The sequence below is a fragment of the Empidonax traillii genome, unplaced genomic scaffold (genome assembly GCF_003031625.1).
Source record: "Empidonax traillii isolate 1590-97213 ecotype Southwest subspecies unplaced genomic scaffold, ASM303162v1 scaffold432:size744455, whole genome shotgun sequence".
Classification (NCBI taxonomy): Eukaryota; Metazoa; Chordata; class Aves; order Passeriformes; family Tyrannidae; genus Empidonax; species Empidonax traillii.
This window is the reverse complement of record NW_020955625.1, coordinates 479913-497558: the sequence shown is the minus strand read 5'-3', so window position 1 is coordinate 497558 and position 17646 is coordinate 479913. Positions and strand designations below refer to the sequence as shown.

Here is a 17646-nt window from a genome sequence, read left to right as displayed (position 1 = left end):
AGAAGTCGGGGGCGGTCCAACAGCAGCCCCAGTCCGTGTCTCACCCTCCCCTGCATCCTCCTCAGCAAGGCTTGTCCCAGCAGCAGCAATCCCAAAAGCAGCAGATGCAGTATTACCAACACTTGCTTCAACCTATCGGACCACAGCAACGTGTACCTGCCAAATGGCTCAGTAATTCTTCACAGCAGCAAGCCCAGGCTGTTGGAACTGGATTGTCTCATATAAACCAGTGGAACAATCCTGGGTTTTCAGATTTAAGCTCTGATTTGTACAGCTTGGGTCTTGTGAGCAGCTATATGGACAATATGATGTCAGAGATGTTAGGACAGAAACCACAAGGACCTAGAAACAACACGTGGCCAAATCGTGACCAAACTGATGGAGTGTTTGGGATGTTGGGAGAAATCCTGCCTTTTGACCCTGCAGGTGTGTGCCTTTTCCTTTATTATGCTTTTTGTAAGAGTCCTTTTCCAAAGAATACTGTGAAATATTGTCTGCAATAACTGTCATTTCCTCGTGCTGCCCCAGGTGTGGGGGTGCTGACCAAGGCAGGCAGGGATCTGTGTGTGTGCCACTCTGCTTTGTTAACAGAAGTTAACAGAAGTACAAGCAACTTTCCTTAATGAGCAAGCATGAGAACTGATTCCTTGTTTCTCGTTCTGGTTGTAGATGTTCCTCCTACTCTCAATCTGTAGAATTGTTTCAAATCAAACTCATGCTCAGGTATTTTCCTCTCCCCAAAATGACTCTTCCTGCTCTTTACTAGTCTTGTAATATGGAGATAGTGATGCATCTTTGTCATATGCCCACGTTTTCCCTCCATTACTCTGCAATTCCATACTGGTTCCTGTTCTGCAATGAAAAGCTTGGATGTCAAAGGATTAGAGACTGAAAAGCAAGTGCCATGAGGTTTGCCAGATGTGTTTGGACCACCAATAAATTGCAGATATAGATAGATTATTGTCAAAGATGAAGTGAGATAAATTATTAGTCATAAGCAAATAGCTAAAGACTAAGAAATCAGCTGTAGGCTCTAAGAGGAGGTGAGTGTTCAATCCTCTATAGGGATTCACTTAAGGGTTGGACTCGGTGACCCTGTGGGTCCCTTCCCCCCCAGAATATTCTGTGATTCTGACTGTAATGCTAAGAACAACACGCATCTCTTGCCTTGTAAATGCAATCCCTGTTGGCCTCAACACAGCTACAGGAATGCTGCAGTGTGCACTTGGGGAAGCTGCCTGGAGGGAGGGAGGCAGCACAGAACAGGAAACCCTTTATCAGACCAGCGATCTGTTCCTGGTGCTCTGTCTGGGTTTGGACTGTGGAGGTGTCTCAAACCAGCTCCTTTGACTCGTAATGCTCAAGGTTATTTTGTCAGTTTAGTCGATAAATGAGTGGAGTTTTTAAGGCAAAAACAGGCATTGTAGTTATGTTATCTGTAAATGTGAATTAGCATAATCTTACTTATGGTATAGACTTAAGGATTATCACAACCTTTAAGTAAGGACAAAGTGATTTTTACTAAGCACTAAATCCATGTGTGTCCATGTAGGGAAAAGACAGCAGGCACACAAAGAACTGGCATTTTCAGCATTCTGAATCCATTCTATTTCTGTAGGATTTTCCTTTCAATCTGTATAAAACTGCTTGGTTTGTTCCACTGGATGAAGATCAAGGACACTCAGAAAAGGTGACCCAAGCTCATCAGTGGTGCCCAGTGCATTTACCCTTTCACAGTTGTAGTGATAAGTAAACGGTATTTTCCACAGATCTGGAGTTTAAAAAACCAAAACCAACCAACCAAAGAAAGCCCTTCCAACTGAACAGACTTTTCCATTGGAAAGATAACTTTTCCTCATAAAACTTGCCAGGTTGAGCTGTGGTGTAGGAGTTTTCAGTCTAAGCTTTAGTTAGTGAAGTACAAAAAGCTTTAAAATACAAAACATTTCCTAGGACTGCACATTTGGCATTTGAAAGAAATCAGATTTACTATTTTAAAAAATATTTGTAGTGTCTGAAAATGTCTCTTTTCAGATGCAAATGTACTAATTAAGAATTTGTAAAAGCCTTTTCATGTCAAAGGCTTAACTAGCTACCAAAACTGTGTTTTTTGGTACTTTGGTCATCTGTAAGAACTTGGTGAAGGAGTGTTGCAGTAAGAACTAGCAGAATGAATGTTGAGAACTCTAAGTCTTTTGAAGTGGAAAACTCTCTGATACAAAGCTGTTCACCTGACGTGTTTTTAGTGAGGCAAAAGTCTCTATTTTGAATATACCAGTGATTTAGCACTTAATGCTATCCACAGGTAAAAAGCCTGGACGCCCTTCAGATCCCACCCAGACTCTGTCCTTGGATCTGAGGAGCTGTCTGGCTTCCAGCCTCATCTTAAGCAGATATAAAGATGTTTCAGAGGGAGAAGGAGCATTAGTGGGGAGGTTTTGTTTGTGGGCAGCTGTCCCAGCTCTGTCCCTTGCTTGGGTAGGAAAGGATGCAGAGAAACAAAGTTATCTCCGTGTAATTTGCATTGCAGGAAACATTGTGGAGCTATTTTCTGGACCTGTCAAAGGAGAACAAGGAAACTTATCTTGTAAATTAAGAATTGAATGTAGGGAGCTGCCACATGAAAGAGGTTTCTGCTTCCTTAGCTGTGCATGATTGTTGGATGTTCTTCAGTCCTCGCTCTTAATCTCAAACAGCCTGGCAAGCAGCAGCTCTGCACTCCCACTGCGATTACTGTGCATGTAGTCCAGACATCTTCCATAAATCCAGTCAGATTGCAAAGGTTTTTCTTAGGGAAGAAAAAAACAACAGGCAAAGAGAAAGAGAAGCTGTGGAAACTCAATTACACCGAATCACAGCAGCATTCCTTCTCATCCAGCAACTGCTGCTTCTGACCAGTGGAGCATTTGAAACACTTGTGCATTAAGGCTTTTGCTGTGTCTGCTCAAGATCATGCTTATCCTTCACCAGGTGATTGTGACACATAAAGCAGTTAAAGAATGGAAGAATTTTTAAATTACTGCTTTTTTCTGTAAATATGATTCTTCCTCTGAAATATTTTGTTGGTCAGGATCAAAATGTTTTCCCAGTTTTTTCATCCTTGTAGGGAGTAGGCAGTTTTGGGACTCTGTGTTCCAATATGATCCATCTGAGGTTCTGATTTCCCATGTAAGCAGGATCACAACGTAGCTGGAAATCATGTTGTTCTCCTGCATCAACTGTAGTAACTGGAGTGTTCTTTTTTGCTGAGCACGGGTAAATGTACAGGCTTTAAATGTGCTGATGGATATTGGACCTTTCAGTGTACACATATCACAGTACAGATACTGCTTCCCTGCTGGAGTGCAAGGGTGTAATTCCATGCGATGGCTGTTATCCACCACAGATGCTGTGTGTGTGTGTAACACCGTTCCTGCTTGGTGTCCTCCCCCGCTCCCTGAAGAGGAGCCGGCTGGTGCCTCCATTTACCAGCAGGGAGGGAATTTCACTGTGGGGTGTGGCGAGGCCTAAAGGATGAAAGTGGGGGGTAAGTGCAGCAGCAGGAGCGGGATGTCAGCAGTGGCCGTGTTGTTTCTCGTCCCCAGTTGGCTCTGATCCCGAGTTTGCCCGCTACGTTGCCGGGGTGAACCAGGCCATGCAGCAGAAGAGGCAGGCGCAGCACGTGCGGCGGCCGAGCAACGCGCGTGGCAACTGGCCCCTTCCCGACGATCCTCACAAAACGTGGCCCTTCCCCGAGTACTTCGCAGAGGGGTAAGGCTCTGGAGCAGTGTTTGGCAGCCTGACTCGGGTGTTCTCTGCAGCTGCACTTGGTTATGTCAGGGCTGAGCAGTCAGCCCCTCCTGCTCGGCTGCTCCCGCAGCACTGACATGTTGGGTGTCTTCCCTGGAGTGGTGTGGATACCCACGGTGCCTCCAGGGGAAATAAGGCATCTACAGCACAGGTGCATTCAGAGCGTTCCTCTGAATATTTTGGAAACCTTTGAGATCTAGTTTTGATGAAAAGTGCCTGACTGAATTAAGTTCTCCAGATTTTAGCCACCTAATCTTGCTCCTAAAAGGCAGATACCTCACAGCAAGTTCATTAGTGGTTCTTAGTCTCTTCCAAATCATAAGTATTTACTACAACTGAAGTGTTTCAAGGTTCTCTGTCCCTTTGTCCACAGAGTAACAGCTGTGACTCGAGCTGGTGTAAAACCAGTAGGATAGGTATGTGTTCTGGCTCAGTTCTGCAGTGCAAAAGTCAAGTGATTCCAAACCCTAGCATCGCTTCTCCTTCCTGAACAGGAGAGGCACTTTTAATTGACATTACTATTTTAGTAAAATATGTATAAAGGGGCTGTAACAGACAAAGCAGTTAATGTGACCACTCAGATAAGTGGAATTATTTCTATTACTACTGGCACATTTTACCAAGTATTGAAATTTCTCTGTTTTCTGAGGGATCACCTGTGACAGACTCAGCACAGCTGGGGCACAGTCTGGACTGGGCACTGTAAATACGAGGACTAATACAAGTTTTTGTGTTGCAGTGATGTGACAAATAGCTGGTCTGGTACTCAAGGAGACTCTGCCAGCTCAAGTGACGAGACCTCCTCAGCTAACGGAGACAGCCTGTTCTCCATGTTCTCAGGGCCAGATCTTGTTGCTGCTGTGAAGCAGAGGAGGTGAGCAGAATGAACAGAAATACAGGGCACTCTGGAAGAGTCCTTTTTTTATGTATATAATTTCATTTGAGGCTCCAGCCAAAGGAAGTTCCTGCTGATGAGCCACAGTTGCAGGGTCAGTGTGTGCTCTGCACGGGTGCTGTGGGTCAGTGCATTCCCAAAGGGAGGGTGTTGGCAGCTCTCTCCTGCTCCAGCCCAGCCCTGTGCAAACAGCTCAGCCTCAGGACAGCAGCCAAGGTCAGGGGCTTTCCCTCTTCCAAGAGGGAATGGGATGCTGCTTCTCTCCAAACCCCTGGGGTGCTGGAGACCTGTGCTGACCTGGTTTGCAGACTGTGCCTGGCAGCAGCTCTGCTGTGCCCCTGCCACTGCACTGGGGTGGCAGCGAGTGCCCTCTGGCACTGGGGAAATGCTGCCAGTAATGTGATGTAGCCTTGTCTCACCTTGGCTGCCACTGCCCTTCTGGGAGTCCTAAATACACTGCTTAGTCCTTTACTTCTGACAACATGAAGAGGTGGCTCAATTGCCCTCATAAATAATGTCAGTAGCTTAAAAACTAAGCCAGGATTTTCAGCTGTGAACAATCCCCTTCCAGCTGTGGGAATTGCACAATTGTTTTCTGCTGTTCCAAAGGGCTGTGGGCTTGGTGTGTCCAAACACACCTCAGTGATTCCACAGCAGAGGGTAGTTAGAGCAACAGTAACAAAAGGCACAGGATGAAGGGTGAATACCAACCCAGTTCTGATCTGGGATCATTCTCTCAAACTATTTCTCAGACTTTTTGAAAAATAGAACAAGTTAGTTCTGTGGCCAAGAATTCTGGTTTTGTTTACATCATAAAATAATTCAGTCAATACCTTTAGATACAAGATTGTCTGCGTTTTGGTGACCAGAAGAAGCCACTTTCCCCCAGGATATACCTGGGTAGCTGTTTTTATGGGCATTGTCAGAAAGGAACTGACCAAAAGAGCAGTTGTTTTCTGAACCTTTACACTTAGCAAGACTTTATAGAGAGGGAACAGGAGCTGAGCTTCAGTGAATGCTAAACTGAAGTTGATGGAAGAGAGCCACTGCATAAACATCACAGAGAAAGGAATTACTTGTATTTTTTAAAAAAAGCAGCAGGGGAAAAAAAAAACACAATAGCACCTAAGGGATGAATTAACCTGCCAAGCCAGCAGACAGCTAGAGATGGATCATGGAGTGACTCATGGAGCAAGAACAAGAAAAGCCTGTGCTGTATGTAGAGCTCTGAAGAGCAGATGGGAGTTCCCAAGGAATGTGCTTCACTGAACAAAAACTTCAGCTGAAGTAACAGTACTACTGTCTCATGTTCCTTTTAGCAAGAAAAATGTTCTTCAGTTGAGGGCCTGACAAAATAGCAAGAGCTAAACCTGGGCAGCAAGAGAAGGCCAAAGGGTTGGGTGTGCTAAAGCTGACCTGCAAAGGGCTGCTTACCCATGGAGCCTGATGATTGGAGCATGCTGCTTGGGTTTTATTAAAGGAAGGATGAAATAAAAGATTCTGCTTTGATCTAAACCCATCCACCTAATCCCACCCCCTAAAAAAATCCAAACCACAAGACTAAAAGAATCTTGACCACATGGGCATTCTGAAAGGATTTCTATTTGGTACCAGGTGTTAGGTCACAAATTTAAACTGAAGGTGGAATGTTTTTCTTCAGTCAAGTCACTGTGCTTCAGCAGATGCTTCACCTGTTCAACTGCTCTTTTATCTTGTCTGTAAAGTTGTTTCAGAAAACAGACTTAAAAAACCCAAAAGAAACACGAGCCATGAGAGCAGGTGACAGAAAAGGCAATTTCTGGCAGATTTTCAAAAGCCTAACCCAGCTTCCCCTCACGTCTATAACAACCTTGCTGAGGCTGTGGCTCCAGGAAGGGCTGCAGAGCCAAGCCCCTGCCAGGACTCAGAGATCAGGTTCTTTCTGTATTGCTGTGTTTGCCTGTATGGAGCAAAAAGTACCTGGAGGGCGATGGAAGGGCAGTGCCACTGTGGGGGTGCCAGGCTGGGCCATGCAATGGGGGTGAGTCATTGATAAACAAACAGTGACTGTCCCTCTCTTTCTGGGCAGAAAGCACAGCAGTGGTGAACAGGAACCCAGCACGCTGCCATCGCCTCCCCTCCTGTCTGCAGCAGATGACCGCAGTCAGGTGAGCTCCTGTTTGCATATGGGGGGGTCTGCACTAGGAAAACAACTGGAACAGCATCTGTATCTCCAGATTGGTTACTTCAGCAAAACCCCAAACCATCTGCACTTGAGCAGTACGAGATGCTTTTGGCAAAGTCACCAAATTGAAATATTAAAATTGGAAATCACCTTTCCCTTTTGTTGGGGCCCCTCTGTCATGCTGAAGTAAATTCAAAGGTTTTTTTAACAGGCAGATGTGTTAAGAATCCGGAGTGCTTTCCATAGGCATCAATTCTGCTTTCAAATATAAGTTATGACCCTGAGATGAGCTCAGCTGGTTAGAACGTGGTGCTGGTAACACCAGGGTTGTGGTTTGATCCCTGTATGGGCCATTCACTGAAGAGTTGGCCTGGATGATCCTTGTGGTCACTGCTTGGATTTCACAGAATAGTCCGGGTTGGAAGGGACCCACAAGTCTGTGGAACCTTCTCAAGGAGGGGCCAAGATGATTTGTTAAGTGTTGTCTCCCAAAAAAATGTGTTGGCATCGAAAGAAGCCGACCCCAGCTGGTTTTGTTTTGCCAGGACAACAAGACCAAAACGTGGCCCCCGAAGGCGCCGTGGCAGCACTCGTCCTCGGTGACGGGCACCCTGCCCGGCCAGAGCTCGTCCCTGTACCCCCTGGGCAGCCCCGTCAGCCAGTGGAGCGACACGATGCAGCTCCTGCCGTCGCCCCTCTGGGCCAACGACTGCGCCCCGGCCGCCGGCATCTCCTCCGGCTTCGCCTTCGCCCAGCAGCAGCAGCAACAATCCCAACAGGCTTCCCAGCACAAACAGATCAACAAGGGCTTCAAATCCTTCCCGGTGAAGCACGAGCGCAGACCATCGTACCTGCCCCAGTACTGACTGTTCTGCTGGAGAGCGGCGCGGGGCCAAACGAGAACGACACCGCTGCCATTCCCGAGGGGGGTCGGCTGTGTCCTGGTTATCTCACTGATGGGGAGCTGAGGGGGTTGGGGGGAGACACTCTGGAGTTGTGATTGACAGTGCTGAGCAAATATGGCCAATATGTTTGTTGGTGGACATGAAACAGCCCAAAACTGTGATGTAGAAATGCTTTTAAAAATGTGTATATTGCCTTTACTTTCAAAACATTTTTTTTTTCTAAAAAGAACTGCTGAAGGACTACCACACAAGAAACACTGTATTTTATAGCTATTTTTCATATAGATTTATAGTTAAACATCTTACTGAAACACATTGAATATGTTGGAGCAAATATATAGTGGTCACTTTGCTCAACACTGTTTGTGTTTAAATTTCTAAAGGACAAGCTGTAGAGCCTTTGTATTCTCACCATGGCCCGTGGGCAGCTTTTTTTAAATGAAGTGTGACAGCAGCTTTTGCTGTGCCACCCCAGTGAGTTCATCTGGGAGCTGCTGCAGGAACAGTTGCAGGCAGTTTTGTGGCAGTTTCCTGACTCCGAGCTCAGCAGCCCCCCTGCCCCGTGGGTGGCCCAGGCTCCCTGAGCTGCTGGGAGCCCGTGGCACCCGTGGGTGCCGTGCCTGCCATCCTGGAACAAACACCCCGTTCCTGCCGGCAGCCTTTGGCCAGAGCTGATACCACACAGGGCTCCTGCAGCGTGGGGAAAGCAAAGCCTAAGAGACTACTTGCTTTTATTTAAAGTCTTATTTCAGATGCTACAGTTGATTAAAAATTGTGAGCTGGCTCAGAAGATACTAAAACTGAAACGTGGGGTAGCAGTTAGTTAAAAGAACATTATTTTTTTTAAAAGGATAAAGTAATTATTTGCAGTCAATATGTGCCATTAAGTGAACCTGTGGAATTAGGAATTATCTTCCAACCAAAGTGGATCCGGGAGAGTGACTGGTGCTTAAAAACTGAAGAACAATGGTAAATATATGTATAGCTATCCCACTGTATATGAATTGAGATTACAGAAGATTCTTTATATAGTTAGAGCTTATTTAAATTTTCATATTTCATCTTTGAAAGAGTCTAAAAACCACAATATTTTCTGGTATAAGAGTTTTGACAGTATTAATCTTATTTTTGTATTTTTCTTAAGTCATATCATTCTAATATGTTAACTACTAGTAAAATGGGTTATTAGTTCTAACTACATAATTTTTCAATGAAGATAAAGCACATTTGTTGGTTTTGGTTTTACAAACTAAGTACATCTATATCTAAAGATACCAAAAAATAAATGCATTATATATATATATAAATAAAAAGTATACACAACACTAAAACTATTAAACATTTGGGTATTTCAAGCCCATCCACCTTTTTTGTTTGTATGGTGACGGGCTCTATTTGCAGGCCCAGATTGTTACCTTTTGTGCTGTTTGAGGATGCCAATGTTGCCTGTATTTATGATATTGTCACCATGTTTTCTGAAACTTCATACTTACCATGTTTACAAAGATTTGTTTGCTGTACATAGACTTTTTACAGTAATGTGCTTTGCACAATCAGTGTGGCTTCTGTCTGTAAATTGTTAATGGTCTGTACTACTATAATTTTGAAAACCCTCCACTGAAACTGTTAGTGGTTATTTAACTTGATGAATGGTTTTGAGTTTCCTAAATCTTGTCGTTTAGATCTAATATTAAACCCTAAATTTGGTTGTACTTACTGATTATTCATACTAAGACCAAAATGGAAGTTAATGAAAACACTTAATTTTGAACTTTTTTCTAACAAGTGCCAAAATGATTGCTCTAGTTTTTGCAGTTACTCATAATTACAAATGCTGTCGAGTTCCTGGACCTACATCAGTGACAACAAAGAAAGTTTGTCTGCATTTTGACCACGTGGGTGCTACTCTGTCCTTCGCTTCCGATTGTTCTGAACACTGGTAATTTTAAGAATTGTTGCACTTGGCAAATGAGTCTTGCCCTTAAACTTCACTTACACTGCCAAGTGCAAGGGTTTGGTGCTTAGTTAACTTACCCTTATTGCAGTGCTTCTTGTGAATAGCTAATGCTTCTGAACTGGAACTGTACAGTTTGTATTTTAAAGCTTCTGTAAAAGTAAACTATTTGCTTTATTAAAGATATACATTTAATAGGTCATACCTGTTTAAAATATGCACCTTGCTGAAAATGAGCAGCACCTTAAACTGTAACTTTGGTTTGTAAACAAAGATCTTATTTCATTAACATGGGATTATTTAACAGTTTGAAAATTGTCAACTGCCTACTTACTGACTCATCCTATAAAACCAAACTTTATGCACTGTACAATTTGAAGCATCTTTAAAGCTACTTTCTCGAGCAGATGGCACTGGAGGACATGGCACAGACACTGCCTCAGCAGGGGCTTTGGCCCCGTAGTGCAGATGAACACTGATAACTTTACCTGCATTTTTAGCAGTCACAGAGTAAATAACTGGGATGGTAGTGAGCAAAAGTGAACTCCCGCCCCAGGACTCTCAAGGCTTAACTGAGTTATGCTGCAGTCCCCTGGTTCCCAGGAAAGTTAACATTTGTTTCACTGAATCACTGAGCTGCTCCTTTGTTAACATGTTACATTCATTCACAATATACTACAGTTTACAAAGAACATCTTTATTCAGCACAGTTCTTCTGATACAGGACACAAATGGCTCTTATTGATGGCAACACATGCCTGCCTGTCATGCTGGAGGTAGCAGGGACCTGGTGAAGTGCTGATCCTGCTGCTGCAGAACCTGCTTCCAGCACTGCTGTCTGGCTGTGCTCAGAGTACACTGCACTGAGTTTTCCAGAGGGAAACAGGCACGGTGATAATTATCAATCAATCACCCGTAAGCTGTGTTGATTACAGTAACAGAGGAAGAGCTAGCCTAGTACTACATAGAAAACTACAGTCACATTTTAAACACACAAGTACAGATCACTTTTTACCTGCCTTTCAGGATCACACAGTGGGACTCTAAACTAAAGTATTTCTGCAGTCTGAAAGCAGCACAGCTCGTGTGCAGGTGTCAGTCAGTCTGCAGCCTTCTGCGTGCCGGGCGGTGTGGCATCCGCAATGGTGGCTAAATAAATGAGGTTTCTGTGCAGGATATGCTGGTACCTGTGAGGGAAGGAAACACAGTATCTGAGTAACCTGCTCTTTTATAGCCAACTACCCACCCCTGTCACTTCCGCAATCTGATCGGGAGTTGCCGACCGGTAAAGAAATAGCAAACTCGAATGGTAAATCAGGGGAAATGTGTTCTGGTTCGGGGGGTGTGTGACACGCGGGGAGCGGCTGTCACAGGACACTGAGCCAACACCCTCACGGAGCCGGCGGGCTCAGCTTTGCTTTATACGTCTGTGAAGATGATTCTGATGAAGTCCCTTCATAAGCCCGGACGCATTTTCTTAGCGGTGGTTAAGCTCTGGGCCCGGGAACCGCGTTCCCCTCCCGGCCCCGGCACAGCCGGCCCCGGTCACTCACTGCACGCAGTCGGTGGCGCGGCCCTTGCTCTGGTACTCCACGATGCACCGGATCAGCTGGTCGTTCTCCTCCAGCAGCTGCGGACAGAGCGCGGTCACCGCCCGCCCCGGCCCGGCCCGGCCCGGCCGGCCCCGGCCCCGACCGCCCAGTTCCCGCTCCAATCCCGATCAGTCCCAGCTCAATCCCGGCCCCATCCCGGCTCAGCCCCGTTCCCGGCCAGCCCCGTGCCGGCGCTCACCCGCTGCAGGGTGTCCTGGTTCACCTGTGCCTTGCCCCGCGCCCGCTCGGGCACGAACACCACCGACATGGCGGCGCCTCCGCCCCCTGAGGGGGCCCCGCGGCCCCACCCCCGCGGCCTCCCATTGGCTGGCGGGGCCGCGCACGCGCCGCGCCCCCCCCCTCGCGCCCCCCCGGAGGCCGGGCCCGGCAGGGCGGGAACGGCGCGAGCCGCCCTCACAGCACCCCCACAACAACCAAGCAACAGCGCTTCTATTGAACTGTTTATTCTGGTTTAAAATAAAATAAAAAAAAAAAACAAAAACCAAAACAAAACAGAAAGCCTGGCCGGGCGCGGCAAGGACACCCAGGGGGTGGCCCCGGCCGCAGCTCCCGGCCCGGTATTTACAGCTGGAACACCTCAGACAGTAAAGAGTTATTGCAACAGGACAGCACTTGCCTCTACGGTCAAAAACCTCAACAGGTGTTCAGAATCATGACTCGTGGATCCCAAAAGGCAGTTGTTAACATGCAAAAAACATTACTAAACAATATTACCTAACTTCTACAGCTGTCAAATACTTGACCTTAATAAGGAAACCAATTACAAAATACTTCCTTGTAGTGCTATACAAAAGTTATAAAATTAAGATTCTATCAACCACTTTTAAATATTCCAATTTTTCAACAGTGCAGTTTTCCACATCTTTATCACCACTGAACATTTTTAAGTAAAAAAAGACAAAATAAATCAGCAAATTAGATCAAAGTGATGTAGTCTTTGGATCCCTTTATTCCTGTGGCCTTCATTTTTACATACACAGACACAAATGACCAGGTTTCTATTTCAGCATATCAAAGTTGTAACTACTCATCCCGAATTGGCCAGAAGTCCATACTCTGTCATTTGTGACCTGGCGGTCTCACAACCCGAGTCTCACTGTCTCCAAGCTACGGTCTATCAAAATGCAAACAACTTCAAACACTAAGAATTCTTTAAATTGCTCATGTCTACAGGTATTACAACAAAGTTAACATTTCAAGAATTGACAAATGGAGACAGACTTTCTTCCCAGGCACTCCAGGAGAATCACCAACTCACGTGCCTGGTCCATTATTAAAAAAAGTTAATATTTCTCACTAAGTAAAATTAATTGCAAATCTTGACATATGAAAATTCCTTTTCTCCTTTTTTGAAAATATCTCCTTAACTTGGTCAAATCCTGTGATATGCCAGAAACTACAAAATCAAATTCTTGCAAGAGCAGTGAAGCGTGTATCCAGTCTCGTGTAATGGAAGAACATTTTCAAAACTTCATTATAGTCCAAATATAAAATCAAACATTGAAGCCTGAAAAGCTGCTAAAGAAAAAAATCCCAACTACTTCAGTGTTCTTCAGCATATCAACTTCTGCAATAACACAGTATGTTTGCCGACTTAAAAATGTTTATTCTTTAAAAAATTAGTTGCTTTTTATACAGCTATACAAAGTTTGTAATGTTTCTTTGGCAATGGGATATAATGGAATTTTACAACTATATAAAAACTTTCCTTTGCCTAAGAAACAGTATTTACTGTGTGTACATATCTGACTGACAAAGCAAGTTTTCTACTGTCCAGCACCCTAGTTGATACAAGTACAACTACCTCAAAAGGGATATTACAGGATTTCCAAAAAACAACCTTCAGTGGGTCAAAACACTCACAGTATCGACGGCCTTCTGCATACAATTGTCCTTACAACTTGAAGCAATTATCAAATACAGTTTAGTAATAAGAAAAATCCTTTCAGTGATGAAAAAATACTTAAACTCCATCGAAGTACTGCTTATAATTAACTATACATAAGAAATTACTTATCCTTCTGTCTCAAATATATTTAATGCTCACTGTTTTCAAAGATGGCCATTTTTCAAAAGTAACTGCATTACACCCCTTTGAAATTAAATAGTTAAATCCCAGTGCTGGTGACAAGTATACAGCAAATTAACTTCATTCTTTGCAGAGATCAAAACTAATTCTCTGAATCAAGAAGATCTAGACGTTCACCCAGTTTCAGCTTTCTTGTAGACTACGCAGCAACTTTGTTGTCTTTCTGGAGGGAACAAAAGCACAATGTTAAAATTCATTTTGCAAAGCAGCCCTGGGAACAGATGTGCTGTGGGGGCCACTGCCCACCCCCTGCAGCAGAAAGGAGACCTCCCTGGGTGCTCAGCTGGCACCTGCTCACACCCCCTCAGGGCTGGCACACACCAAGGAGAGGCTCCTCGCTGACTACACGGCACAAACCCGCAGCATTTACACCACCTCCCACTCAGCTGGGAGGCTGCAAAACTCTTTTATTCAGAAATTCAAATCACTGATCTTCAATCCCTCATTTCCATTCATGTTCAGCTGCCAAAAGTTTCCTTAAATCACAGGGTTAATTATTGCAATATAATGAAGGAATACCTGAGGGGTACTCAGAAATCTGCTGTGATGAAACCCCCTATTCTTTTTTATTTAAAAATATTTAAAACTTCTAACAGAAAACCAAGATTTTTGTCTGCAAAACTCTTTAAAACTGCTCATGCAGTAAACTATCAGAATTTGTTCTGTCCCAGTCAGAATTGCAAAAGCCTACTTTACTTGAACCAGTCTGATTAATTAATAATTCTAACCAGTACACCAGTCTATATAGGCTTCCTGCCAACTCATTCACAAAGAATTCAAGTTTGTTGCACACAGGAAGCAAGTTAAATTACTCCCTCTAAATCTTTACATTATACAACACTGATTAGAAAAATGCCTGCAATTCACATTTCTAACACTTGTTTTCCATCTGCAGAACTTATTTTTCTCTTTTTCTCCCTCCCCTCCCCCTAATACCAGCTATCAAGTATTGGGCATGTGAAGAAAGGCAGCTATTTTTGGCTGCTGTTGACAATAAGATGTAACCAGAATTTTGGCATTAATGGCCTTTCAATAAAGTAGCTCAGAGTCCCTGCAAAACACTATTCAAGAAATTCTAGTTCAACATCAAACCTAAAAGCAGGAGGTTTTTTAACTACTACTTTCCAAGCCCAGCGGATCGGGTCATAGTAAGATTAAAGGCATTTTACCCTATATTCAAAGTCAGCAAACTCCCTGCCTCCACGACCTCCTCTGAATCCACCGCGGAAGCCTCGGGGGGCAGGGAAGGAGCCTCTTCCTCCTCCTCCTCCTCCTCCTCCTCCTCCTCCTCGTCCCCTGCCACCTCGGAAGCCGATGACGCCCCTGCCCCGGTAGCCGCCGCGGCCGCGGTTGGGGCGCAGGGGGATGCCGAAGGTCTCCGCGTTCAACCTCCTCTCCTCGGCCCAGGTGGGTCGCCGTTCCCTGCCACACAAAAGGGACAGGATTGCTGCCAAACGCCTCGGGAGAACCCCGAGAGCCGCCAGACAGCCCGGGAACTGATAAACGATACATTAACCACGCTGTAAATCTCTCCTCTCTGCAAGAATCCAGGTGTCTGCCACAGTTCATTAACTCGTCAAAGAGGGACGCGTTCCAGTGCCATTAACTGGCTATTAACAGTGCGGGATTTCCCACACAGAAGAGCACGCTCTGTATCCTCCTCATGCAGAATCGTTTAAAGCAAGAAAACAGTTCGTAGTTACAGATGTTACTGTATCTGGCTGTGAGTGCAACAATCCCCCTACCCCTCCTGTAATTCAAAATAGGTCAGCAATCCACATCCTCACGTCTAATAAAAAGGCAACAGCCAAAGATAAGCTTTAATTTTCCTGGGACGCTATCTGCCCATTCCAACAACACTACTGGCAGCGACAGTTACGTAATCGGCTTAGGAACCATTACCAAAGCAGGGCCATAATTGATTTAACTCAAGTGTTAATTTAGTAGCAAAGCAAAACAAGCAACCCACCCCACCCCCCCTTAGTAAATCTGGAAAGGAGATTCTAGAGCCTGTGAATTAAGTTCTAAAAGTGTGGCTCCAAAACACTTTCAAATATCTTCCTATTAGCATATTGCACTTGCCCACAAACTGCTGTGCTTTGTGTTCCTGTTTTCTTTTTGCCCACTGCATGTGGAAATGAGCTCTAATCACTTTCGATTCAGGGCTGATTGTAACGAGGAGCACTGAAAGCACCTTCTGGCAAACACTCATTAAGCAGACTAACAAGCTTCCCCTCGCAGGCCATACCTATTGTCATCACAGGAAATGTTATCAAAGAAGGATTTGGTTTTGTCATAGTAGCAGTTGGGTCCAAGTGGATCCTCCTCATCCGCATTCCCTTCGCTGTTTTGGGTATCAACACCTGAGTCACCTTTGTCTTCTCCATTTACAGGCTTCTCTGGTTTCTCAAGTTTATCTTCTACAAAATAAAAAGTAAACAGAAGCCTAAAAAACCCAGCACTGTTAACTTATTCCCAGATAGAAGCTATTCCGAATGCTCAAAATTACAACCACCTCTCCATAATTTAATGCAGAAATCAAGTAATTTGACACATAAATTAGGATGTTTTTGCTGCTGCTCTCTGGAGGTTTGATGTTCTATTTTCTGGGGGTTTAGTTAACAAAAACACCTGTGGCAGCAGGGATTTGACAGCCCTATTTTCTACCCTCTTCACTACCTCCTTCCCAGACTTAAGAGCCTCACTCAGTCAATCCCAATAAAAGCCACTCCATGGATTTGTTCATCCCCAGTATCAACAGTAAACTATTAACTCATTTAGAAATGATCCAGAAAAAGAGGCAAGCACCAGAGGACAGATCCTATGGGACTCTGCTAGTGTTCCTACTCCACACTGAAATCTGACCATTTATTCCTACCTTTTGTTTCCCAACCATTTACTGAAAAGGGAACTCCCTGTATTAACCTGTAACAGTTTTGTCCAAAAATAGGAGCAGCAGAGTAACTAACAGGTGGCTGGTCACAAGAGAATGAGGTAATCCAAACAGAAGCCTGCTAAAAAACAAGTGCTGGCAGAATGGTTTCTAACTACTCCTCTGTTCCTTTGGAAAAGGGTAAAAGCAAGAAAATGCTGGATACTTTCAAACAAACTCTCCTGCATACTACAGCAACATTCTGATCCCAAACTCATGTTTTTCCCATTGCTTTTGGTCTATAATCGATATTTTAATTTTTGTCCAATAATTGAAAACATAAAACATGGGGTTTCTTTTATTCCATCCTTTCCAGAGCTTTAAAGTAACAAACATTATTGGAGCTTCTGCTCAGGTAATCTGCATTTTAAACAAAGAGACTTGTTAGAACTTGACATATGACATTTGCTAATTAAAACTACTTCAAAGGTCAAACACTGACCAAAGCATTTAATAGATGATCCCAGTAATAAGCTTTTTACAACTGCAAACAAGACCGAATAGGATATGCCTTTTAAAAGTTGTTCTCCAAGGCAGAATTAAAACAGCAAAGACACAGTTTTTCCGTGCTCAAACACAAAGCAAAAATTGGTTTACCTTTTAATTTAAGTTTATTATGAAACTCTCTATCAATTTCCTCCTTGTTGAATTGTGCATTTGCACTTTCAAAGTCGAAGTCCTTCTCAAACTTCATCGGGCCATCCCTCCTAATCCCGAACCGTCCTCGGCCCCCCCTGTGGCCTCCGCGGCCTCTCCGTGCTGAAGGTGCCCCTGGAACTGAACAGAGGGACATTCTCTTCGGGTTTGTTTTGGGATAGGTTTTTCTCTGAGGGTGGTTGTTTGTTTGGTTTTTTTCGGTTTTGTTTTGCTCTCTGATTCCTGGGGTAACAGGTTGGGACTTCATGCATCCTCTTCCTGCACGTCTGTTGTTAAAAGTCCCATCAGAGCAGCTTGTAATTTGTAAATTCACTTACAGGAATGATGGCAGTGACACAGAAGACATAATAGTACTAAATGACTTTTTAGAAGTCATTAAAAGCTTCTTTTTTTTAAGAAAAGTTAAAATGTTAGTGGCTTTTCAATCAAGGATTTTTGTAGAAAAATTTCTTTCATGCTATTGTGTTTATAAATCCATGAATACAGCTTGGTTTACATTTTTATTCCATTTGCTTAATTTAGAGCAACCAGAAGAGATTTGCTCTTCCATGATGACTTTATGTGCTTGTATTATTCAGACACAATCATAGAATCATAGAATAGATTGGGTTGGAAAAGACCTCCAAGATCATCAAGTCCAACCCCTGA

General features: G+C 44.1%; 3 protein-coding genes across 8 annotated transcripts in view; 1 reads left to right on the top strand and 2 right to left on the bottom strand.

The window, feature by feature from the left end:
- Window positions 1-7999, top strand: part of KIAA0355 (KIAA0355 ortholog) — a 54103-nt gene extending 46104 nt beyond the window's left edge. For 2 of the 3 annotated variants that reach the window (XM_027894521.1, XM_027894522.1), the window contains exons 11-15: window positions 164-426; window positions 3585-3750; window positions 4529-4663; window positions 6753-6831; window positions 7394-7999. In XM_027894521.1, coding sequence (XP_027750322.1) covers window positions 164-426; window positions 3585-3750; window positions 4529-4663; window positions 6753-6831; window positions 7394-7714 — 964 coding nt within the window. In that variant the 3' untranslated portion in view covers window positions 7715-7999. Of the gene's footprint in view, window positions 1-4; window positions 427-3584; window positions 3751-4528; window positions 4664-6752; window positions 6832-7393 lie in introns of all 3 variants that reach the window. The other variant, XM_027894524.1, reaches the window with a different exon arrangement.
- A 2389-nt stretch (window positions 8000-10388) lies between these two features.
- SS18L2 (SS18 like 2) lies at window positions 10389-11610 on the bottom strand. The gene is made up of 3 exons (XM_027894520.1): window positions 11499-11610; window positions 11261-11337; window positions 10389-10894 (listed from the first exon to the last, which is right to left on the bottom strand). The coding sequence occupies exons 1-3, from the start codon at window positions 11565-11567 to the stop codon at window positions 10807-10809; spliced, it is 234 nt and encodes a 77-aa protein (XP_027750321.1). The 5' UTR covers window positions 11568-11610; the 3' UTR covers window positions 10389-10806.
- Window positions 11611-11888: 278 nt separating this feature from the next.
- The window catches only part of LSM14A (LSM14A, mRNA processing body assembly factor), a 19146-nt gene continuing 13388 nt past the window's right edge, over window positions 11889-17646 (bottom strand). For all 4 annotated transcript variants that reach the window (XM_027894526.1, XM_027894527.1, XM_027894528.1 and 1 more), the window contains 4 exons: window positions 16939-17118; window positions 15658-15829; window positions 14579-14831; window positions 11889-13572 (listed from right to left, as the gene is read on the bottom strand). In XM_027894526.1, the coding sequence (XP_027750327.1) occupies window positions 13549-13572; window positions 14579-14831; window positions 15658-15829; window positions 16939-17118 (629 nt within the window). In that variant the 3' untranslated portion in view covers window positions 11889-13548. The remainder of the gene's footprint in view (window positions 13573-14578; window positions 14832-15657; window positions 15830-16938; window positions 17119-17646) is intronic.

Coding starts and splice junctions, on each gene's coding strand:
- SS18L2 (XM_027894520.1), bottom strand. CDS start 11,567: ATGTCGGTGGTGTTCGTGCCCGAGCGGGCGCGGGGCAAGGCACAGGTG. Junction 11,338..11,498: donor ACCAGGACACCCTGCAGCGG/GTGAGCGCCGGC, acceptor CTCTGTCCGCAG/CTGCTGGAGGAGAACGACCA. Junction 10,895..11,260: donor CGCGCCACCGACTGCGTGCA/GTGAGTGACCGG, acceptor CTTCCCTCACAG/GTACCAGCATATCCTGCACA.